The sequence below is a fragment of the Aquarana catesbeiana genome, linkage group LG07, assembly GCF_042186555.1.
Source record: "Aquarana catesbeiana isolate 2022-GZ linkage group LG07, ASM4218655v1, whole genome shotgun sequence".
Taxonomy (NCBI): Eukaryota; Metazoa; Chordata; class Amphibia; order Anura; family Ranidae; genus Aquarana; species Aquarana catesbeiana.
Window position 1 is genome coordinate 35,023,103 of NC_133330.1, and position 25,273 is coordinate 35,048,375.

Genomic DNA, 25,273 nt, shown 5'->3' on the forward strand with positions numbered 1-25,273 from the left:
GGGTGTGCCCAGGCAAACCCGACACACCCCCTGCGCAAGCCTATGGTCTAAAGTCAGCGCGAATATTAATAAAGTAAGCAGCAAGCAATTCAGGTTTATATACACACATCTTCAATGTAAATTCAAATATAATTGCAGAACTAAAATAAATCATAGACCATATTTAAATGTGTCACGAGTTATCATTAGGTGTTCCACCAAAGTCAATAAAAATGAATAAACATTTGACAGTTCAAAAGGGTGGCTCGGGCACCTGCTGAGCAGGAGGGCTGTCTGGCTGTGCTGTCTTATTGCTGACAGAGATCCTCTTCTGCCTTCTCTTGCAGTGCTGCCAGCTTCTCCCCACTTCGGGGGAGTGGTCCTAGCACAGGCACCCCTTCCAACTGCTGTCTGGGGCCCCTCTTTGTGCCCCTTTCCCCCGCAGTGCACCAGGCTTCCCTCCTATCATCTCCTGCTGGCAGCTGCTGCGGGTACACAGGGGATATTTAGGGTGGAGAGTGAGGGGAAGGGACCAGTAAATATATAATTTATTGACCCCTTCCTTACCTGAATGAACACAGTGAGTGATCGGCGCCAATCACTCCTGTGTCCATTCATCACTGAAGCACAGTAAACTGTGTTTACTATACTTCAGTTTGTGAATGACCAAGACGCTTCAGAGCGCTTCCAATTAATTCATCTTTGCAACTGAGACTGCAAAGACAGGTACGGATAAATCTATGTCCTCAGTCACTTCCGGCCAGAAGAGAGCTTGTTAGGTAGGCTGTATGAGGCCCCGTGATTTCTAACAGCAGCCCTGCTGACAGCTCCCGTTCTCCACTAACAGTTTGGAGGGGATCCTGATCACATGTGCACTGTGATAGTCAATCACATTTGTCACATGATCAGGAACTCTGCACCTCCTGTCAGTCACAAACCCCTTATAGGGCCAGCAGGAGTTGTTGGCAAGAGGTTAAATCATTTCCACTCTCTCAGGGTAAGTGGGATACAATGTTCATTTGTTGTTTGGAATATGTTGGTGATATATAAATAGGTAAAAAAATGAAATTAAACATTGCTGTGGATACATAGCTCAGGCTTTCTCAACCAGTGTGCCGCGGCACACTGGTGTGCCGTCAGAGGTTCTCAGGTGTGCCGCGGGATCAGGGGAGAGAAGGGCTGTCAGATGAGCCCGATCTCCCGATCCCTTGCCGAACTGTACATCGGCACTGTGAGAAGCTCCGTCAACCTCAAAAGTGAAAGTAAAGTGCAGGGGAGTGTGCTGTGCTCTCTGCTTCCCCCTACAGTGCAGTACCCGGCTGAATGAGGAAATGAAAGGTACTGTGCTAGAAGCTAGATTCGTTTTAAAAGGGCTTTATACATGTGTCTGTGTGTGTGTACACGTGTCTGTATGTGTTTTTTTGTATATGTGTGTGTGCATGTGTATGTATGTGTGTGTGCATGTGTCTGTATGTGTGCATGTGTCTGGTATGTGTGTGCATGTGTCTGTATGTGCATGAGCATGTGAGTGTCTGTATGTGTGTGTGTACGTCTGTATGTGTGTTTGTACATGTGTGTGTGTGCATGTGAGTGTCTGTCTGTATGTGTGTTTGTACATGTGTGTGTGCGCATGTGTGTTTGTGTGTGTGTCTGTATGTGTGTGTGTGTCTGTATGTGTGTGTGTGTGTGTCTGTATGTGTGTGTGTCTGTATATGTGTGTGTGTGTCTGTATGTGTGTGCGCATGTGTGTGTGTGTGCATGTGTCTGCATGTGTGTGTGTGTGTGCATGTGTCTGCATGTGTGTGTGTGTGTGTACGTGTCTGTATGTGTGTGCACGTGTCTGCATGTGTGTGTGTGCACGTGTCGTATGTATAAGTGTCTGTATGTATGTGTCTGTATGCGTGTGTGCACGTATATATGTGTGTGTGTGTATATGTTACTTTTAATCCTGACACCCCTCAATTCCTGTACCATCAGAACTGCTTTTGTAGGTCTTGTTTGTGATAGCAGCAAGGACTGCTTCTCCTCTGAAGAGACCAAAGCATGCCCCTAGAGCGGGACTTTTAAGGCACTACCATCAATGATACAATGTAAGTAAAAAATATAATTTTATTACAAAAATCAGAAGAACAACAAAAAATAATTATTATTATATTATTATTTATTTTTTGTCGTTCTTCTGATTTTTGTAATAAAATTATATTTTTTACTTACATTGTATCATTGATGGTTGTGCCTTAAAAGTCCCGCTCTAGGGGAATGCTTTGGTCTCTTTGGACTTTTGGGATGTGGCACACCCTCTGCTTATAACTACTCTGTCAGAGGCCTCTTTTTTTTTTTTTGCTTCTCCTCTGAAAAGCAACCTATGCACAAATCGCTTTTCAGAGGCATTTGACAGGCAGTAAAGAGGCATTATGTTGCCTCCTCACCACCTGTTTTAATGCAGCATCACTACACCGCAACCGTGCAATGCACACAGTTGCAGGGTAGTTGCAGTGCAGACCCATTCACCCTGGGTATACCTCCAGCTGCAGCCACAACATGTGTACACTTTGTCTCTGCAGCTAAAGGGGAAGAATTTGGGGGTGGTAAATACAGCTTAACCATGTGCTTTTACCACCCCTCCAACCCGACATGTGAACAAGCCCTTGGTTCACACCTGTGTGGCTGCGTGCTGCGTGTAGTGCAGCCCATTCATTCCGACCTTTTTTTTTTTTTTTTAAATTGCACTGCACCAAAAGCACCCCACATTTTCCAATGTGTGAGGTACCATTAAGAATTAATGGCACCCCTAAAGAGCAGAGCATTTGTCTGTGTGTCAGGAACGAGTGCGATTTTGCGCATGTTCCGCGACACACAGTAACGTGAACTAAGCCTTGGACTGGGGTGCCTCAAGACTGAAAATACTTTTTAAGGGTGCCCCGACTGGAAAAAGGTTGAGAAACACTGACATAGCTTGATGTATGTGATTCTTTTTTATTTTTTTTATTTGTAATGGCCCTACAAGAAAAGGGACAATAGAAGAGGAAAGATGGACATATGGATTTTGTTTTGAAAATGGGGACAGTTCCTTCCAATGAGGATCAGTTGGGAACCTTGCACAGACCACATCCTATAACTACATCATATTTTAAAAAGTACCTTACAAAGTTACAAAATTTTAAAAGTCACTGTTTTGTGTTTTTAATAACTGGAAATGATTCAAAGAAATGTACTGTTTGCCTTAAAATAACAATTTCAATTAAGAAAAATGTCTAGAGAAATGTCTAAATTGAACTTTTTAATTTTTCTCCTATGACAGTAGACATGCAGAACGGAAAAATTAACTTTGTTTCAGGCAAATTCGTTATGTTACTAATTCCATTTTGTATATTCATTTCGGAATTCATTAAGTTTTGTTTCATTTTGTTTACTTTCATTGCCTTTATGAATTTTCTAACGAATTCCAAATTTTCGGCTGATTTGAATTCTGTGTGAAGAATAGCTGGTTGTTAAGGAGCGGGCCGGGAAGTCGGCCGTCACATCCTTAACAACCGATGACTTATCAGCTGCCCGCTGCCTGCTGAATGTAAACAGAATTGCCAGCAGGAATTTTAAAAAAATCCATACCAGACCCTTTTCCACGCATAAAGACTAGGAAAGGGGGGGGGGGGGTGAGTGAACCAGGCCACATGTTTTCAACATGGGGGGGGGTGCTTTGGGGCATGTTGATAGGGACAAGAGCCTCTTCCCCACAACCCTGGCCCAGTGGTTGTGGGGGTGTGGGGGCTGACTTATTGGAATCTAAAAGCCCCAGTGTTAAAAGAATCCCCCAAATCCCAGCCCCCCCCCTGTGTGAATATGAGTATGGGGTAAAAACCCTGACCCGAGTGAAAAAAGTTACCTGCCAAACACAACTGGTCCCGTCCAGGGACACAGCTAAATGACAGGTAAACATAGGGACGGGGGGTTACCTGGTGACGTAATCGGGTGACCCTGCCCCTATGTTTACCTGTCATTCTGCTCTGTCCCTGGACAGGACCAGTTGTGTTCGGAGAGTGATGTTTTTTCTTTGTTTATTTTCGCTGTGGTGGGCGTTCCTATGGGTTTTTTATATAAAAACATATCAGTTTTTGACAAGCCCTTTATTAACTTTATTTTTTTTACTATGTACCCCATACTCATTCACATGGGGGGGGGGCACGATCTGGGGGCTTCCTTGATTCACATAGAATTTGCATCGGTCTATAGTTTTTTTGACCGATACAAATTAGAATCGTTCCAAAAATTTGGAATTCATGAAGGAAATTCATGAAGGAAATGAATCTAAACTAAACAAGTTCCAAAACGAAATTAGTAACTTAACAAACCTTTCCAAAATTAAATGAAACAAATGTTTCTATTCTGCACATGTCTACTTTCATATGAGAAAAAATTTGAAATTTAATTTGCAAACATTTTTATGTTCTGTGATATTTAATAGGGTCCAATTCTATCAAACATATACCTATTCCTTACACAGAGCCACAGATACTATATGTAAGCTTCTGGGGCCTATATATCACAACTGATCTGTTAATGTAGAGATAAGTATGGAGCTTTGCTAAACCCAAAGCATATCATCAGTAAGACCAAACACAACACTTACAATTAGGTGTACAGTATCCCCACTTCTTATCCTTATCATAATCTGCTGTTGTAGCGCACCAGAGACGTCCACCAGAGCTTCCATCACCAGTACAGCCCCAATACCTCTTGGATTTATACTCGAATGGGAAGACACAGGGCTGACCATTAGCATTTCCACCTACAGCATAGGTCACTGGCAAAAAAAGTATAACAAATTTACCAAGCAAGGGAAAATTACATACTGTACATACACACATTTTCTATAAACATAATGAATACAAAAATGTATCAAGGAAGACTAAAAAGAGTAAAAATGTGAGGAATCCCAAATTATCCATCAGACCTTTTATAGTGCAGAGGAACCATGACTGCTGAGAACTACTTCATAGGCTTACCATAACCCAATTACATATAGAAATGTGAACCCTGTCCAAGTAATACACAGAAAAATTTGCATTGGAAGGGGAAAAGCCACGACTTTGTTGGGTGAAAACAACATATTTTTTGTCCAACATCTTTTTTAAAGCAACATAAATTGACATAGCCTTTAGGTGAGCGTTATGCCTCTTTTAGCAAGGCCTTGTCTGCATGTAGTTGGTAGGTGGAGTGTGTACTGCTTTATAAGCTAGAGTGGGTGGAATCCAAGTCACACAGGAGTATGGGAAGAGGATATCCCTGAATTATGCTATATAGGTTTGTAGCTTGGAAAAGAGAGGTTCCTTCAGGGCTAGGTAGACCACAGACTCCGAATGAGGGTGTATGTTAGTCAGATTCATGGTGAAGGGATGGAGAGATGGCTGGACTTTCATGTTTATAGCATTGTAGATTTATAGAGTTGTACTGTACTGCTGGCCTGAAGTGTAGAATTGATAAAGTGCCTATGTGGAGTTGATCTATTAAATCACAGTAAAAGTGCTAATAGGCTATTTGTGTGAACATTCTTTTATTTGTGAAGGTGGGGCTCAGGCCAGGAGAATGTGAGTAACAAGATGGTAAAGTTTCTCCCTTTACATTTGCGCATGTACCCTATCTCAAAAAGAAGAGGGAAGGTGCCCTTGGCCAGCTTTTCCTATTCTTTAAACAGTACAACAGATAATATCTGTAAGCTTCTGAGGCCTATACATCCAAACTGCCCTTGTCATGCCTTCAGCCTATAAAGGAAAAAAAAATATTTTCTGGACTTGCAATATCAACTTTGCCCACTAGATGCCACTCTCAACAAAAGACTATTGATAGGTAGTGTTCTATGGTCAATTGACATTTCCTGTCATATCACTAGGAATTAGCCCGCTTCCTATTGCAACTCTCTCATCTTTACCATGAGGAGAACAGATTGCAATGGAGCCAGCTAAGCCTGTACTACATTCTATGTTCTATGTTACTATGTTTAGAGGAATTCCCAGTCCTTCTAGGGCAGCATCGCTGGTATGCTAAAGACTGTTTATTTGTATACCTAGTAGGCATTTGTTATGTTCATGTAATTCTTATATATGTTCATTGTCTGTTTATTCCTAGCTTCACCGCGCATATCATATCCTATCTTATATGACCACCACCTGTTCATCGTAATAAAGATCCAAAGTTACAGACAGTCTGGTTAGGATTCAAGGTTTAAACTGTATGTTGAGCTACATACACACCAGGGGCAAACGTGTAGCGAGAACAGAACAGTCCTGTTAATGCAAAATAAGTATGGAGATTCTATAAACCCACAACATATCATCAGCAAGACCAAACACAACACTTACATTTTTGTAGACAGTATCCCCACTTCTTATCCATATCATAATTCCATGTTGTAGAGCACCAGCGATGCCCTTCAGAGCTGCCATCAGTGGTACAGCCCCAATACCACTTGGACTTATAGTTAAATTGGGAGACACAAGGCTGACCATTAGCATTTCCACCTATAGTATAAATCGCTGTGGAAAGAAGTATAACAGAGTTATCAAGCAAAGGAAAATAACATACAGAAGACCTTCTCTATAAATATAATGGAGATGTGAGTAATCCCATATTAACCATCTGACCTTTCATAGTGTAGAAGAACCATAACTGCTAAGAACTATAGGTTTAGTTGACTGTAACCCAGATACTCATAGAAATGTGAACCCTGCCAAATTAACAAACAAGACAATGTGTAATGGAAGGGCGAAGCAACTGCTTTAGTGGGTTAAAATTGATTTTTTTTTTTTGCACCAAAATCTGTAATAAACCAACATAAATTGACCTAGACTGTAGGCACCCATAATTGTTATATTCATAACATTCGTTAGAAACATCTCTTCATCATCAGGACAAGTGTCCAGCTAAACAACTCTCAGAGGGCTTAGGGTTAGAACCCCTTAAAGCATGTATGGAATAAAATGACGATAGAGTGGCTATGAACTCAAAAAGAAGGGAAGGTGTGGTAGTTTTTGATTGCTGGTCAGTCTACAAGAGGTCAGTGTCCCACCCCTCACACACTATAAGTTGCCACCAATTCTTCCCCCCATTCAGAGATGAGAAAACCCCAAACCATTAATCCCTGAGTGGGGCTTTAAAACTGAACTTCAAGATAAGCAAATGTTGTCTAGTTATAGGAGTCATGTGTATCCTTACTTGAATCTTGGTGTGCTTTGTATATTTTGTCCAGATCTGAGCAGTAATCCAGTGTGAGACATTACTTCTGTGCAGGAGCTTCCTGTAATAAAGACCGCTCACTGCTGCTCTCTCTCCTTGTGCAGGGTGACTGGTTTTGTCTCCGCCCCCTCCTGTGTTTTTCTGAAAACAGCCTGTGGTGGGTGTGGCCTGCTGGGCCTCTTGCACAGCTTTACCCTCTACACAGTTTATTAATGATGTCACTGCTAAATTTGGGGCTTGTTCACATTGAGGTTGAGCGGTGGTAAAACCCTGCAGTTGAGCTGTGTTTTAACCACATACAACTGCTACCCCTATAGCTAAAGCCGTGGCAGGAATGATACCCCCTGTGCTTTTGGCAGGCAATGAACCTGCTAAATGCAAACAATTGAAGTAAATGGGGCTTCTCTGCAAGCACCCTGTAACTGCATGCAATGCACAAAAGTATACACTCCAAGGTATTTGCTGAGAGGCATGTTGAGTCCATGGAAGATTTTATTTTGTTGCCACAAGTTTTTACAAGTTTTTGGAAAAGGACAAAAAATGTTCTATTTTTTTTTACACAAAGTTGTCACTTTAACAAGATATTTCTCACGCATGTCATGGGTATATGTGGAATTACACCCAAAAATACATTCTGCCACTTCTCCTCAGTATGGGGATACCACGTGGCAGCCTAGCCATGTGCAGGGGCCCAAAATCCAATGAGCACCTTCAGGCCTTTAAGTGGCGTTAATTACGCATTGGATTTGCTGACTACCGATTACATTTTCAGAGGCCCTAAAATGCCAGGAAAGTATAAACATCCTCAAATGTCCCCTTGTTGGAAAGTATACACCCAAGGTATTTGCTGAGAGGCATGTTGAGTCTTTGGAAGATCTTATTTTTTGCCACAAGTTTTTGGAAAATTAAAAAAAATATATAAATAATTTTTTGCACTAACTTTTTACTTTGCTGAGATATTTCTCACACACGTAATGGGTATATGTGGTATTACACCTCAAAACACATTCTGCCACTTCTCCTGAGTATGGGTATACCACTTGTGTGAGACTTTTTTGGGAGCCTAGCTGTATACTGGGGCCCAAAATCCAATGAGCACCTTCAGGCTTTCAAAGGGCGTAATGTATGCATTTAATTTCCTGACTACCTATTTGTTTTGGAGGCCCCAATAGGATAGTGCAAACACCCCTCAAATTACCCTTTTTTGGAAAGTAGACACTCCAAGGTAGTGTCATGGTGAGTATTTTGCAGATCTAATTTTTTGCCGCAAGGTTTACAAAAACTCATAAAGAAAATACAAAATACATTTTCATTTTCTTTCTTCATTTTCCAAAAACTTGTAGTAACAAACTAGTATAGTTCTGATTGTGACCAGTGTGACAGAACTCACTGTCACTGTGTGTTTTGGAGGGGGCTGTGTGCTGGCCTCCTACCCACAGACTTTGGCCCAGCAGAGAACAGGAGATTTGGTGGCTATTTGCCGCCTTCCGCAACCAGGAGAAGACGCCACCTCCAGACATTTGTGTCCGCGGTCACTGGTTCATTGGAGCCAGGTGAGCGTGGTATCTGTGGCTGGGCTCGTGGAGTCATTTACGGCTTCCTAAACCTATTGGCCCGGCTGGGCTAAATATATATTTATTCCACAAACAATGTACTTTTAGCTGATAAAGGCATACAAAAGATTTTGGTATGCCCAAAGCGTGAGGCTACGAGACTTGGGGACAAAATGGCATTGGGATAATGTAATGATGGCCCTATATATGTTGCATCCCTTCTCCCCATCCTCCCCCTCTTGTTTTTTTTTACAGGAAGTCCCCCTCTTGTTATTGTGTTTCAGTATGTTATGTCATGGCACGTAGGCAAAAGGTATGGAGACATATCCCAGCGGGGATGTGTAAGGAGGGGCTGCCTGCTTGTCATAATCCCTTTATGTGTTTCATCTGTAGTTTCTATTTGAATGTACAAGTGTTGAGTTCCCATTGGTTCTTCCTTGTCCCCTACCCCCTCTATGACAAGGCTAAGGGGAGTGTTCCTAACTGTGTTTAAAGGTGTATGTTTTGTACTTAATAAACAGTTTATGCTCTGCATATTTAACCCTCAACATCTGTGTGGTTTGCCTCATGATTAGGGGTTAAGGGCTGGGTATGGCGAGTCTGCCGGCTGAGGGTGCGTTTGGAGAACAGGAGACACAGTTCTGGCAGAGGTGCCCAGATGGGGTAACCGAGATCCGTCACAACCAGGATACTGACCCGGACAGACACTATACTAGTAATGGCAGTAATCAGAGACTTATAATGTGACTGTGATAGTGTGGTGGGCAATCAGGGACTGGCACTGCACTGGCTGGGAAGGATGCTAACTGACACCACCTGACATCACTAGTGACCGTAATCAGTATTATTACTGTACACTGATACTGTACTAATGGCACTGGCTGGGTGACAGGGGTGATCAGGAGGGCAATCAAAGGGGTTAACTGTGTGCCTAACAAGCCTATGTGTGCTGCGTTTACTCACAGACTGGCTGGCTTTCTTCCCTGATTTCAGCTCTGAATGGTAAATGAAATCAGGGAGAAAGAACCAGCCAGATCTGCTTGGGTGTTTACTAACACACACAGATCTGTGCTGTCATTGGACACAGCAATCAGTAGGCTCACAAACAAATCCATTGGCTGCGAGTCTGCTGATGAACTTGTGCTGTGTCCAATCACAGCATGAGAGGCAGGGGGCGCACACATGTACCTGTAAAACAAGGAGTTCAACTGCCTGGGGGAGCCTCTGGCCAGCAATAAAATTACTACTGCATGGTCGGCAAATGTATAAGTGAATAACAATATATTTCAATACAAAGAGCAATAATGCAATAAAGCAGTGCAGCGCTAGACTAAAGTCTATTGACACAGTCCCTTTAAGATAAGTTGTAGGTAGGAAACAGTTCTCCACTGTGATGATAAAGGTGCTCAAAAGTATTCCATGCAGTGCTACGCATCCGTGATACCACCACCGGCCAGCCAAACCGCTCACCTCAGCAAATGGACCCCTGAACTAACAGGTAGGTCAAACCAGCATGTACCACGCTAGGTGGAAGGGAATGGAGACTTGTCTGGAGAGATGGTCCCACGGTAGTGGAGATGGCACTCCAAATTGCAGATCATATCACATGTAATACAAATGAAGATACATAGTGCACACTGCGTGGCTAAAATAAATGTCATTTATTAAAAATATAAGGTACTCACAAGCACAGCACTAAGCCCTAGTGCTGGGATACAGGTAAAATATCATCAAAGGATAACGTGGGTTAAATGGCGGCTGCAGTGATGTCAAAAAGCTCCCGCACGCGTATCGTCCTCCTCTGGACTTCATCAGCGGTTAGTCTAACCATTGATGAAGTCCAGAGGAGGACGATACGCGTGCGGGAGCTTTTTGACATCACTGCAGCCGCCATTTAACCCACGTTATCCTTTGATGATATTTTACCTGTATCCCAGCACTAGGGCTTAGTGCTGTGCTTGTGAGTACCTTATATTTTTAATAAATGACATTTATTTTAGCCACGCAGTGTGCACTATGTATCTTCATTTGTATTACATGTGATATGATCTGCAATTTGGAGTGCCATCTCCACTACCGTGGGACCATCTCTCCAGACAAGTCTCCATTCCCTTCCACCTAGCGTGGTACATGCTGGTTTGACCTACCTGTTAGTTCAGGGGTCCATTTGCTGAGGTGAGCGGTTTGGCTGGCCGGTGGTGGTATCACGGATGCGTAGCACTGCATGGAATACTTTTGAGCACCTTTATCATTACAGTGGAGAACTGTTTCCTACCTACAACTTATCTTAAAGGGACTGTGTCAATAGACTTTAGTCTAGCACTGCACTGCTTTATTGCATTATATGTTTCCAGAGGTTTTATATGTTTACCTTCAGTGTACAGCAGCTTATATTTCGTGTTATTTTTATTTTTGCGCTGACTGTATTATTTTAACATAAATACAAAGAGCAAGTCAATATGACTGCAAAAAGAGTGCATGTCCCCTTAAATATGAAAAAAATCAAAATGGAACCAAAACATTATTCTCAAAAGAGGTGATGTGCTCAAAACACACAGCACACAGAGGACACTTCGTCAGTAGAAGAGAGCACTATACTTTGACGAAACACTTTGGCCGGAGTCTGACCAGTGACATCATTATGCCAGCCGATGTCTAAATGGTGGTGCTTTACGTGTCTCATTACAATTATTGAGTTACTTTGTAAAGCATCACCATGGAGACGCCAGTGGGCCAGATCCCACTAAATGCATTTTGTCACAGAACGGAGCTCTCTTTCCCTGATGACATCTGTTCTGTGTGCAGTATGTTTGACACATCACCTCTTTTGAAACAATTGTGTTTTCATTCTATCTAGAGCTTTTTCACATTTAAGGGGACATACACTTTTTTTTTGCAGTCATATTGACTTGTTCTTTGTACAGAAATATAATGCTATTTATTTATACATTATGTTGATTCTTGATGCCACTTTCTGTTTATGCACTATCGTTGCTTAACATTTATTGATATATTGTATTGAATTAGATATTTTATCTTTGCACTTTCTTACTACTAATTTAAAGGACTTGCACACCTATTTTTTGTTTATATTTCCTTTATTTTCACCTGGTGATTCTGCCAGTAGCACATTTTCTGTCCTAGGGTGGCTACACTCACTCCTCCACTGTATCTGTGGATTGCCACCCAGACTGCCTTCTCTTTAATGACGGGTGTGGTACCATTGAAATAGCAAAATACCAATGTGGTTCCTATATTTAACAGCTTAAGGACGGCCCCATAGCAGATATACAGAACTATGTATATATATATATATATATATATATATATATATATATATATATATATATATATATATATATATATATATATATATATATATATATATATATATATACGTTATTCTGCACTTCCGCCCAGGGGGTTTGCATGTGCGCGCTGCCGCCAGCCTGCTTCTGCTGTGAATATTTACAGCCGAGGCTGGTCTGCAGGTGCTGAGCACTGGATGTTCACTGGCACCCGCCGATTGTCAGACAGAGACACAGAATGGAGATCTGTAAACAAGGCAGATCTTCATTCTGACAGGGGAGAAGGGTAGGATTTTGTGTCCCTGTAAAGCAGGGAATAAAATCCATCACTTCCCTGAGTACAAGCAGCACACATAGTACAGTAAAACACTGGATAGGCACACAGTTAACCCTTTGATCGCCCTAGATGTTTAACCCCTTTCCAGCCAGTGTCATTAGTACAGTGAGAGTGCATATTTTTTAGCATGGATCACTGTATTAGTGTCACTGGTTCCCACGGTGTCAGAATTTTTTCTAGAAAACAATATTTTAAGCAATGAACATTATGGATTCACAAAAGACAGATGTTGTCAAACAAATCTGATTTAGTTTTATGAGGAAATAAGCAAAAACTTAGACAAGGGAATGGCTATTAGTATATTATAGTTGGATTTTGCAAAGGCAGTTGCCACAGTTCCCCACACACAGCCAATGTGTAAATTGAAGTCTATAGGCTTGGAATATTCAGTTTGTAAATGGATAGAAAACTGGCTAAAAGAGCGGATTCAGGAAGTAGTGGTTAATGATTCTTACTCTGAATGGTCTAAGCTTATCAGTGGTATACCCAGTGGCAGCTGGTGCTCAAAATTTTTGGAGGGGTGCAAACAAACTAAAAAATTCTGAAAAAAAACCCATCAATCGCAGCCACTGTGCCATCAAACGCAGTCACTGTGCCCTTCAAATGCAGCCACTGTGCCCATCAAACGCAGCCACTGTGCCATATCAAATGCTCCCACTTTGTCCCATCAAATACAGCTACTGTGCCCATCTTATGCAGCCACTGTGCCCAACTTATGCAGCCACTGTGCCTATCTTATGCAGCCACTGTGCCCATCAAATGCAGCCTCATTGTGCCCCATCAAATGCAGCCTCACTGTGTCCCATCAAACGCAGCCACTGTGCCATCAAATGCAGCCTGTGTGCCATATCAAATGCTCCCACTGTGCCCATCAAATGCTCCCACTGTGCCCCATCAAATACAGCTACCGTGCCCATCTTATGCAACCACTGTGCCCATCTTATGCAGCCACGGTGCCCATCAAATGCAGCCTCATTGTGCCCCATCAAATGCAGCATCACTGTGTCCCATAAAATGCAACCTCACTGTGTCGCATCAAACGCAGCCACTGTGCCATATCAAATGCTGCCACTTTGCCCCATCAAATACAGCTACTGTGCCCATCTTATGCAGCCACTGTGCCCATCTTATGCAGCCATTGTGTCCCATCAAATGTAGCCTCAATGTTTCCCATCAAATGCAGTCTCACTGTGCCCCATCAAATGCAGCCTCACTGTGCCCCATCAAATGCAGCCTCACTGTGTCCCATCAAATGCAGCCTCACTGTGCCCCATCAAATGCAGCCTCACTGTGTCAGGAGTCCGCTCCTCACGCTTCCTCCGCTCAGGCACACTGGAACAGGGGAAACCGGAAGTGACATCTAACTCGAATGTCAATCAAAGCACCCGGCCGTAGTAATACATTTTACGGGCGCCTGGTGGAAGCTGTTCGGCACGATGGAATGCGCCACAAGGAGGGACAAAAGCCCGCAAATGAAGCGCCTCGTCTGCAATCTCGTGATTGCATAGATGTGGTGCTTCCCATAGTGCACTGTGTCCAGCGCCCGAACACAGTGCACTTAAGGACCTTTTTTCTATTTTTTTTTTTTTAAGGGACATTTTAAAAAAATAAATTTTTTGTGACTGCCTGGAGAGGGGGGCGGCGCCCCTGCACCCCCTATGGATGGGCCCCCACTGGGTGCACCCCAAGGTACAGTGTTGAGACCCTTATTTTTTAACCTATTTATAAATTATAAATGAGCTCTCGTCATCAGCGCCAAACTCTGATGAAGAGAGCTTGACGCGTTAACCTTTGGATGCTACAAGGGCTTCCCATACCACTGGCTAAGGACTGTGGATCTTGAGATGGTCTTGTTGGCAGTATTGTGTTTGCCTTTGCTTGGCAAAAGCTTGTAAGTAGATTACTTTTAAAGCGGTTGTATACGCGCAAAAAACAAAACTGTAAGGCAAAGGCATAATGAGCTAGTATGCACCGCATACTAGCTCATTATGAAATACTTACCTTAGAACGAGGCGTCGGTATCTAACCCCGTTCCACGCCGAGGGTCTTCCGGGTTCGGGGCTCCGGCGCTGTGAGTGGCTGAAGCCGCTATGATGTCACTCCTGCACATGCGCGTGGGAGTCTTCTTCCCGGCAAGCACCGGCAGCGTCGGACCTTCAGCCGGGCATTCAGAGCGCATGCACCGCTGACGTCAGCTGCTGCATGCATAGTGAATATCTCCTAAACCGTACGGGTTTAGGAGATATTCATTTTACCTACAGGTAAGCCTTATTATAGGCGTACCTGTAGGTAAGCATTTTAAAAAATGGATATACAACCACTTTAAATTGTAAATAAATAATTATGTTGGTAATGCACAAGTCGGTGCACACTCTCTTTTGTATTATTTTCATCACTACTGTTCTCCTGGCTTAATTTCCATGCCGAAAGGAGACCACGACCTGGGAATATGATCATCTACAGCAGGAATATGCAATTAGCGGACCTCCAGCTGTTGCACATTTACAAGTCCCATCATGCCTCTGCCTCTGGGTGTCATGCTTGTGGCTGTCGGAGTCTTGCTATGCCTCATGGAAGTTGTAGTTCTGCAACAGTTGGAAGTTCGCTAATTGCTTATCCCTGATCTATAGGGATTCTGGGATGCTTACTTATTGCTATGACTACCCTTTAAACAGGTAATACAAAAGAAATATGAGGTAGGAAAAAAAATTACATGAAAGAATATGTAAACCCAGCATTTCATATTCCTGATCTGTGCCTGTTGTACCATGTACTTGTATGAGAAAGTATCCTGTTCTCTTTGTATTACTTCCTTTGTGTGGAATCCCTGGTGTTCCTGCCACTCCCTCTGAAAGTCCCTCCCTCAAAACTGACCACACTAGCCATGAGAGCACAGCATGACCAGTGCCTGCTCTCCTCCAATGATCAGACCTATCCTGACACCCCCCCCTCCCCTGCACAGGCATTCACTGGGAAGCTCAGTGTGCTGTTGTTTCTCCTCCCCCAGCTCTCATGCAGTTGAAAACAGAGGGAATGTGATCACTTGTAAAAAATGGAAAAAAAATATTTAAAATGTATCTATACACAAATGTTTTGCCTTTAATTTCTATTTTAAATGGAATGGGTTATTTGACAAGATGACGGTTTACATATACTTTAAGTATCTCAAGGAAGAAAAAAATGTGAAGTCATATTAACAGACATTAATAAGGTTCAGAAATATTTTTTGTGATCTAATGCCCATTGCTTAAATAGGAATTAAACACAGATAATATCTGTAAGCTTCTGGAGCCTATACATCACAACTATCCTGTTAATGTAAAGATAAGTATGGAGATTCTATAAACCCACAGCATATCATCAGCAAGACCAAACACAACACTTACTTTTTAGCTGACAGTATCCCCACTTCTTATCCTTATGATAATCCGCTGTTATAGAGCACCAGATACGCCCATCAGAGGTTCCATCGCCAGTACAGTCCATATACCACGTGGATTTATAAAGAAATGGGAAGACACAGAGCTGACCATCTACAGTATAAGTCTCTGTGGAAAAAAGTATAATAGAGTTACCAAGCAAGAGAAAATAATATACAGAAGTCCTTCTCTATAAACATAATGATACAAAAACATATCAAGGAAGAGTAAAAAGAGTAATAATGCACGGAATCCCATACTAGCCATCAGAGCTTTTATAGTGTAGAAGAAAAATGACTGCTGAGAACTATTGGCTTAGTTAACTGTAACCCAATTACATATAAAAAGTGAAACCTGTCCAATTAATAAACACATTGATGCCTTTGGAGGCCATTTTAAGTTGGTACACGAGAAGGACCCCAAACACCTCATTTTCTATGGAGCAGATAAGGTCAGCAAACATTGGAAGGGATCGAATCTTTAGACCCCCTTTCACACTGAAGCAGTTTTCTGGCATTTTAGCGCTAGAAATAGCGCCTGTAAAGTGCCTGAAAACTGCCTCCTATGCTGCCTGAATGTGAAAGCCCGAGTGATATATCTAGCGGGACGCTAGAAAAAGTCCTGCAAGCAGCATCTTTGGGACGGTTTGGGAGCGCTGTATACACTACTCCCAAAATGCCTCTACCCATTGCAATTAATGGGCAGTGCGTTTGAAGCACCTGAAAAGTGCTTCGGAATCGCCGCAACATGGGTGTTTTTAATCCCTTCTTTGGCCGCTAGCGGGGGTTAAAAGCACCCTGCTAGTGGCCGAAAAGCGCAGCTTAAACAGCAGTAAAGCGGTGCTTTACCGCTAACGCATGGGTGGCCCCAGTGTGAGAGGGGTCTAAAAGGGAGATCTCCCGTAATGAAAGGAGGTGGATAATTGCTTTATATCTAATTGTCATATAACGGCCTCCCGTGATTGCGCCCGCTACTAGGAACACAGATTGAGGTAAAGAACCAATTAGCAGCTTTTTACCACGTGATCAGCTGTGTCCAGTCGCAGTGGTCAAGTCAACAGAACAGTCAACAGAAGCTGGTTACCGACTCTCTTCACCGCTCCTTCTCACGTTGTCAGCGCGTGGAGGAGAGGAGCAAAGAGCCAGTAATCGGCTTCTGCAAAAGTGCTACTAATCTGTGTCCACCACTGCTGCCAATTTGTGCCCACTGCTGCCAGTCAGTGCAGACCTATCATTGCCCATCAGTGTCACATATCAATGCCTCCTATCAGTGCCCATCTGTGCCGCCTATCAGTGCAGCCTCATCAGTGCCTCTTCATCAGTGCCCACCAGTACCGCCTCATCAGTGCCCATCAGTGCTGCCTTATCAGTGAAAAAGAAAAATGACCTGTTTGCAAATTTAATAACAAATTTTGAAATTATTATTATTATTTTCAAAATGTTTGGACTTTATTTGTTTAACAAATAATTTAAAAAAGCAGCGGTTATTAAATACAAACAAAAGAAAACTCTATATGTGTGAAAAAAATAATAAAATGTTTCTTTTTGTACAGTGTTGCATGACCGCGCAGGAGGGGGTGAAAGTGCCCAGTGGGCAAGTCATTAAACCCTGATTTAACTATTGGTTTTAATGATTTTATCTTTAATGGTATATACTTTTACATATTACAGTTTCATGATTTTTTTTTTAGGAATTTTAGGGTATTTTCCAATTGAATTAAAATGTATTCCCTTTTTTCTTATAATCTTTTGGAGCAGCTTGTAGAGGCAGTAGTTCCTATATTTCACCACATGATGTCGCTAGTGATAGATACAATACAATGAATGGGTAAAGAGTCTTAGCAAATAATAAATGCAGCTAATTGGATTTTATATCTTTCTATTTGCTTTTGGTTTTTAGTCATGTCTTATGTAAACATTTAAAATAATCACATTTTGTTGCTTTTAAAAATTACACCATATCCTGACCCAAAACAAAAATGTAATATCTTGCAGGATACCAGTCCCCTTAGTGGTGGTTGCATTCATTTTCTTTTTCAGGCTTGTTTTCCTTCATTTTCATAAACAAAAAAAATTCTTAACATTCAGTGTATTTAAAATAGAAAAGCCGCACACTATCCAAATACAGGATCAAAAACATATACTAAAAATAGATGTGCTATCTAAATGCCTGTTGCTAGGGGGTCCCTCATAATCTGCCTCCTTCAGTGCCTGGGCTGGTGACATCACTTCCCCTCGGCGCAGGAAGGGCTCAGCTCTGCCCCCTCCCTCTTGTCAATCATATGGGACATGTGACAGGTCCCATATGATTGCGCGGCCAATCACGGCGTGCAGAGCCGCTCGTGCATGCGCAGTGGGTACCCAGCTGTCTAGCCACAGCCGAGCGCCCACAGTTGCAATGCCAGGGCCGCCGAACGGAGGGGGAGACGAGCGGGGCTTCCGATCCCCCGCATCGCTGGACCCTGGGACAGGTAAGTGTCCGATTATTAAAAGTCAGCAGCTGCAGTATTTGTAGCTGCTGACTTTTAATTTTTTTTTTTTTTAGTGGGAACTCCTCTTTAAACCCCCTTCCTAACCAGACCAATTTTCAGCATTCAGTGCTGTCACGTTTTGAATGACAATTACTCAGTCATGCACCACTGTACCTATATGAAATTTTTGTCCTTTTTTTTCACACAAATAGAGCTTTCTTTTGGTGGTATTTATTCACTGCTGTTTTTTTTTTCTTTTTGCGCTATAAAAGAAAAGAGACCAAAAATTCTGTAAAAAAAAAAAAAAAAGAATTTTTTTTGGTTTCTGTTATAAAATTTTGAAAATTAGTAATTTTTCTTCATAAATTTTGGCCAAAATTTATACTGCTACATATCTTTGGTAAAAATAACCCAAATTAATGGATATTATTTGGTCTTTGTGAAAGTTATAGAGTCCACAAGCTATGGTGCCAATCTCTGAAAATTGATCACATCTGAAGTACTGACGGCCTATCTAATTTCTTGAGACCCTAACAAGTTAGGAAAGTACAAATACCCCCCAAATGATCCCTTTTTGGAAAGTAGACATTCCAAGTATTTAGTGGGAGGCATGGTGAGTTTTTTAAAGCTGTAATTTTTTCCCACAATTCTTTGCAAAATCAATTTTTTTTTTCTTTATTTTCACAAAATTGTTATTTCTTTCTCGCACATCACAGGACACAGAGCCTCAGTAATTACTGGTGGGTTATAGAGTATCATTAGGTAATTGGACACTGGTCACACCCTAAACAGGAAGTTCAACCCCCTATATAACCCCTCCCCTTCCTGGGGATACCTCCGTTTTTTCGCCAGTGTCTTAGGTGTTGGTCACGTGTAAAGATGTGCTGTGCTGAGCTCCAAAGGGAATATCCTATATCCTATACTGGGGCAAGCCATGCAAACCGGATCCATTTCAAGGTGTCCTTTTTAGGCTGAATTGAATGGTACCCGGGCCTCGTGTTTTTAGAGAGCTGGACCCCGGGATCCAGTATTTGGTTTTTCTAGCCATATCCCTGGCGGGGTGCTTTACGGGCCCAGAACTGTGGATCCTCCTTTTCTAGGGGGGCTCTGTCTCTGAAGATTGTTTCCAAACGAAGCCCACCGTGAGAGGTGAAGATTGGGTCTGTATAACAGAACCCTGCAGCTGGATAAGGTAAGGGAGATTCCTCAGAATTTTTTAATTCTAGTAGGTTTCTCCTTTAAGTAAATGTATGCTATGCCTATTATCGCCACCGGGGGCTGCCAAGAGCACATACCTTCACATGCTTGATTTTGTCTGTCTTAGTGTTCACGCTGCACAGCTCCTCCAGCCGAGCTCCAGGTAGGATGGGATGGGGGGCTCTTCCTCAGGGATATTCCCCCCAAAAATGAGGGGGGCCACGGTGGTCTGAAAGGCAGTAGTATTTTGCGCTACCGCCGCCGCCATTACTATTGGCAGATCCCATCATCTGCCGGCCTCTCTCCTTCCTCCTTCACCCTAGCCTCCCCTCCATGCTTGTCCCGGAAGGCGGCTCACGCGGGAAGGCACACGTTTTTTGAAAAAAACGAGGAGGGAGCAGGGGGGTGGTCAGAGGAGGCTGTACAGGCTATAAAAAGCACACTTTTCCAGGTGCATACAGCCTATGGAGGGACACAGAGCTGACGGTCACATGTAAGGTGGGACACAGGCATTCTCCCAGGCAGCATTTACATAGAAACATTTGACTGGGCATTGGTAGCAGCGGCAGTTGCTGTACTACATCGCTCAGCAGTCAGTGTTTTATTTGTGTGATACCTCCACCTTGTTGCTTTGCACTATGGGTAGAAGAGGTACAAATACCCCAAAAACCAGAGGCTCTAGGGGATCTCCCTCAGGCTCTGAGGACCCCACTTCTGCAGCGCCTTCCCCCCCTGAAGGACCTGGGATGGCCGGTCAGGGAGAGCCGTCGGGGTCAGGGGCTGCATCTGCTTCTGGCACTTCAGCCCCTGTATATATTACGCAGGAGGTTTTTTTCCTTCAACCATTAATGGACTAGAGGAAATATTAATGGCCTTAATCGCATCTTCACTCCCGTGGAAGAAAACACACTAGGTCTTCCTCTGTTACCCAGGAACCTCAGGCAGAGGAACTCTGGGATAAAGGAGAAGAATCCCTTTCAGAGGATCGGGATGGGACGGATGATTCCTCCTCTGAGGAATCAAGTGGAGAAGGGCCCTCTTCAGCTTCTCAGGATGAGAAGGTGTTAGTACAGATGCTTGCTGGATTGGTCTGCTCCACATTTAAGTTACCCGTATCTGAGTCAGTTAAAGAACCCTCTTATTTTTTGGGTTCACTGAAGCCTCCTCAAACAACACATGCTTTTCCTGTTCATAATTTACTAGAAAAGCTCATTTATTCTGAGTGGAATCACCAAGATAAACGATTTTTCCGCCTAAAAAGTTTTCAACACTTTATCCTATGGAAGAAAAGTTTATAAAAATGTGGGGGATACCGGCTGTTGACGCCGCCATTTCCTCCATAAATATAGGTCTGACTTGTCCTGTAGACAATGCTCAGATGCTCAGGGATCCTGTTGATAAAAAGATGGAGTCCCTGTTGAAAAATATTTTCTCCCTAGCAGGTTCAGTAGTTCAGCCTGCAGTAGCAGCGATCGGAGTCAGCCAATACTTGAGAGACCATGTTAAGCAGGTCCTCAAAGTTCTACCTGAACAGCAGGCCCAGGGATTGGCTAACCTTCCAGCGGCCTTATGTTTTGCTGTTGATGCTATCAGAGATTCTATCATCCAAACCTCTCGTCTTTCACTTGGGTTGGTGCATATGCGTAGAATCTTATGGTTGAAAAATTAATCAGCCGAAGCACCATGTAAGAAGCTTCTGACTGGATTTCCATTTCGTGGTGCTAGGCTGTTTGGAGAGGATTTGGACAACTATATCCAAAAGATCTCTAGTGGGAAAAGCACTCTCTTACCTGTTAAGAAAAGGAGTAAGTGTCCCTCTTTCAAACGGGCTCTTTCCCCGGTGCCAGGAGCATCAGCCTCCAGGCAGTCGCAACAGCCTCCTCCGTCAGGGTTGAGAAATAAATTTCAGAGTCGACCCCAGGGACAAAAGAAGTTCTGGGGGAAGAAGCCTACTAGACAAGACGCAAAAGCCTCTTTATGAAGGAGCGCCCCCGCTCGCTCGGGTGGGGGGAAGACTGCTACAGTTCTCAAAGCTCTGGCAGGAGGACAGATGGGTAATCTCCACGGTAACTCTAGGTTACAAACTGGAGTTCCAAGAATTCCCCTCTCCTCGTTTCCTCAGTTCAAATGTTCCCAGAGATTCAGAGAAAATGCAGTCGCTTCTTCTAGCATTGGAGCGACTATTGTCACAAAAAGTCATTGTGGTGGTTCCCACGGAAGAACAAGGATTGGGATTTTATTACAACCTTTTTACGGTTCAAAAACCAAATGGAGATGTCAGACCCATCCTAGATCTAAAGGATCTAAATCGATTCCTAAGGATTCGATCCTTTCGCATGGAATCAATCCGGTCAGTAGTCTCCATCCTACAGGGAGGAGAATTTCTGGCATCAATAGACATCAGGGATGCGTACCTGCATGTACCCTTTTTTCCTGCTCATCAAAAGTACTTGCGCTTCGAAATAGAAGGACGCCTTTTTTCGAGTGTTTACAAAGATCTTGGCTCCTCCTCTGGCCAGATTAAGGGCTCAGGGTATAACTGTCATAGCATACCTAGACCTCCTGCTCTTGATAGACCGGTCGGTAGCCTGTTTAAGCAGGAACTTGATGACCACAGTCACAGTCAACTACCTAGGTTGGATTCTCAACCTAGAAAAGTCTTTCCTAAAACCAGTAAGAAGACTAGAGTATTTGGGCCTGGTCATAGATACAAGCCAAGAGAAGGTATTTTTACCTCAGGCAAAGATCAGGGCCTTAAGAGAGCTGATTCAGGTAGTCAGGACCAAAAAGAGTCCTTCTGTCCGTCTTTGTATGAGGCTGCTGGGAAAGATGGTGGCTTCATTCGAAGCAGTTCCCTATGCTCAGTTACATTCGAGACTGCTGTAACATAGTATCCTCTCTGCCTGGAACAAGAAAGTGCAGGCATTAGATTTTCCAATGCGTCTGTCTCCTATAGTGTGTCAGAGCCTCAGTTGGTGGTTAATACCTGAAAATCTGCAAAAAGTCATTTTTACCGGTTACCTGGACAGTGGTAACAACAGATGCCAGTCTTTCGGGTTGGGGTGCAGTTCTGGAACAGTCTGCGGTCCAAGGGGAATGGTCCAAAATCGAGAGGACCTTACCCATCAACATTCTGGAGATCCGTGCGGCATATCTAGCCCTAAAGGCCTGGACTCTCAGGCTACAGGGTTGCCCTGTCAGGATCCAGTCCGACAATGCCACAGCAGTGGCTTATATCAATCATCAAGGAGGCACCAGGAATCGTGCAGCTCAGAGAGAAGTGAACCAGATTTTAGTCTGGGCAGAGAAGCATTTGCCATGCATATCGGCAGTTTTCATTCCGGGGATAGAGAACTGGCAGGCGGACTATTTGAGTCACCAGCGGTTAGTTCCAGGGGAATGGTCTCTTCACCCCCATGTCTTTTGGGCCATATGCCAAAGAAGGGGGGTTCCAGATGTAGATCTCTTTGCATCCAGATTCAACAAAAAGATCGACAAGTTTGTGGCAAGAACAAAGGATCCTCTTGCATGTGGGACAGATGCATTGGTGATTTCGTGGCATCAGTTCTCACTGATTTATGCATTCCCTCCTATTCTGCTACTGCCACGACTCCTTCACAGGATCAGGCAGGAAAAGAAGTCGGTACTTCTGGTGGCCCCAGCTTGGCCCAGGAGAGCTTGGTATGCAGAAATAGTAAGGATGACAGTGGGTTCCCCATGAACCCTACCGTCACGTCCAGACCTGTTATCTCAAGGTCCAGTATTCCATCCTGCCTTACAAACGCTGAATTTAATGGTTTGGCTATTGAAATCCAGGTTCTTAAGAATCGTGGGCTTTCAGGTCCTGTGATCTCTACATTGATCAATGCAAGGAAGCCAGCTTCCAGAGTCATTTATCATAGAGTCTGGAAGACTTATGTATCATGGTGGGAAGCCAGGGGTTGGCATCCCAGAAAATATGTCATAGGTAGAATTCTTGACTTTCTACAAATGGGATTAGTAATGACGCTGGCCTTGAGTACCATCAAGGGCCAGGTCTCGGCCTTATCAGTATTATTTCAACGGCCACTTGCTTCACATTCTTTGGTCCAAAACTTTATGCAGGCGGTGATGCGTCTTAATCCTCCGGTTAAGGCGCCCCTAAACCCCTGGGACTTGAATTTGGTTCTGTCAGTCTTACAAAGACAGCCTTTTGAACCAATACGTCAAATTCCCTTGGTCTTGTTGACAAGAAAGTTAATTTTTCTGGTAGCCATTTCTTCTGCTAGAAGAGTATCAGAATTAGCAGCTCTTTCCTGTAAAGAGCCTTATTTAATCTTGCATAAGGATAGAGTGGTATTGCGCCCTCATCCTAGCTTTTTACCGAAGGTGGTTTCAGATTTCCATCTAAACCAAGATATTGTTCTGCCTTCCTTTTTTCCCAGATCCCTGTTCTACGGAAGAAGGGTCACTACATTTTTTGGATGTAGTAAGAGCAGTCAAGGCCTATCTGGAAATAACTGCTCAAATTCGCAAAACGGATGTTTTGTTCATACTGCCAGAAGGTCCCAATAGAGGACAGGCAGCGTCCAAGTCTTCCATTTCAAAATGGATTTGACAAATTATTATTCAAGCTTACGATTTGAAACTGAAAATTCCACCTTTTCAAATAAAGGCACAATCCACAAGGGCTATCAGTGCTTCTTGGGCGGTGCATCACCGGCCTCTATGGCTCAAATTTGCAAGGCCGCAACTTGGTCTTCAGTCCATACATTCACCAGATTTTATCAGGTGGATGTGGGAAGGCATGAGGATATCGCCTTTGGGCGTAGTGTGCTGCAGGCAGCGGTACGAGGTCCTCAGGTCTGATTACACCCTGGGTTGTGTGGTCCCCTCCCCTCAAATAGCATTGCTCTGGGACATCCCATCAGTAATTACTGAGGCTCTGTGTCCCGTGATGTAGGAGAAAGAAAATAGGATTTTTATAACAGCTTACCTGTAAAATCCTTTTCTTTTGAGGTACATCACGGGACACAGAGGTCCCGCTTTCTTCTAATACACTTATATTGCTTTGCTACAAAACTGAGGTATCCCCAGGAAGGGGAGGGGTTATATAGGGGGTTGAACTTCCTGTTTAGGGTGTGACCAGTGTCCAATTACCTAATGATACCCTATAACCCATCAGTAATTACTGAGGCTCTGTGTCCCGTGATGTACCTCAAAAGAAAAGGATTTTACAGGTAAGCTGTTATAAAAATCCTATTATTATCAGGTTATTTCTCACACACAGCATATGCATAGCACACATTACACCACAAAACACATTCTGCTACTCCTCCTGAGTATGATGATACCACATGTGTGAGACTTTTACACACTGTGGCCACATACAGAGGCCCAACATGCAGGGAGCACTGTCAGGTGTTCTTGGAGCATAAATTACACATAGAATTTCTTAACTACCTCTTACAATTTGAAGGCCCTGGAGCACCAGGACAATGGAAACACCCCAAAAATGACCCCATTTTTGGAAAGAAAACAACCAAATGTATAATCTAAGAGGCATAATAAATCTTTTGAACATTTCATTTTTTTTCTACAAGTTTTTGGAAAATGTGTAAAGAAAATGAAAACACATTTTTCTTTACACAAAGTTGTTCATTTATACAATATTTCTAACAAATAGCATGTACATGCCAAAAATTACACCCCAAAATAGATTTTCCTACTCCTCCTGAGTCCGGCGATACCACATGTGCGGGACTTTTACACAGCCTGGCCACATAGAGAGGCCCAACATG

General features: G+C 43.2%; 1 protein-coding gene across 2 annotated transcripts in view; it reads right to left on the reverse strand.

Annotated features, from left to right (window-relative positions):
- The window catches only part of LOC141102917 (matrix metalloproteinase-9-like), a 58,051-nt gene that overhangs the window by 12,856 nt on the left and 19,922 nt on the right, over positions 1 to 25,273 (reverse strand). For both annotated transcript variants that reach the window (XM_073591955.1, XM_073591956.1), the window contains exons 2-4: positions 15,794 to 15,955; positions 6,336 to 6,509; positions 4,607 to 4,780 (exon numbers count right to left, since the gene is read on the reverse strand). In XM_073591955.1, the coding sequence (XP_073448056.1) occupies positions 4,607 to 4,780; positions 6,336 to 6,509; positions 15,794 to 15,955 (510 nt within the window). The remainder of the gene's footprint in view (positions 1 to 4,606; positions 4,781 to 6,335; positions 6,510 to 15,793; positions 15,956 to 25,273) is intronic.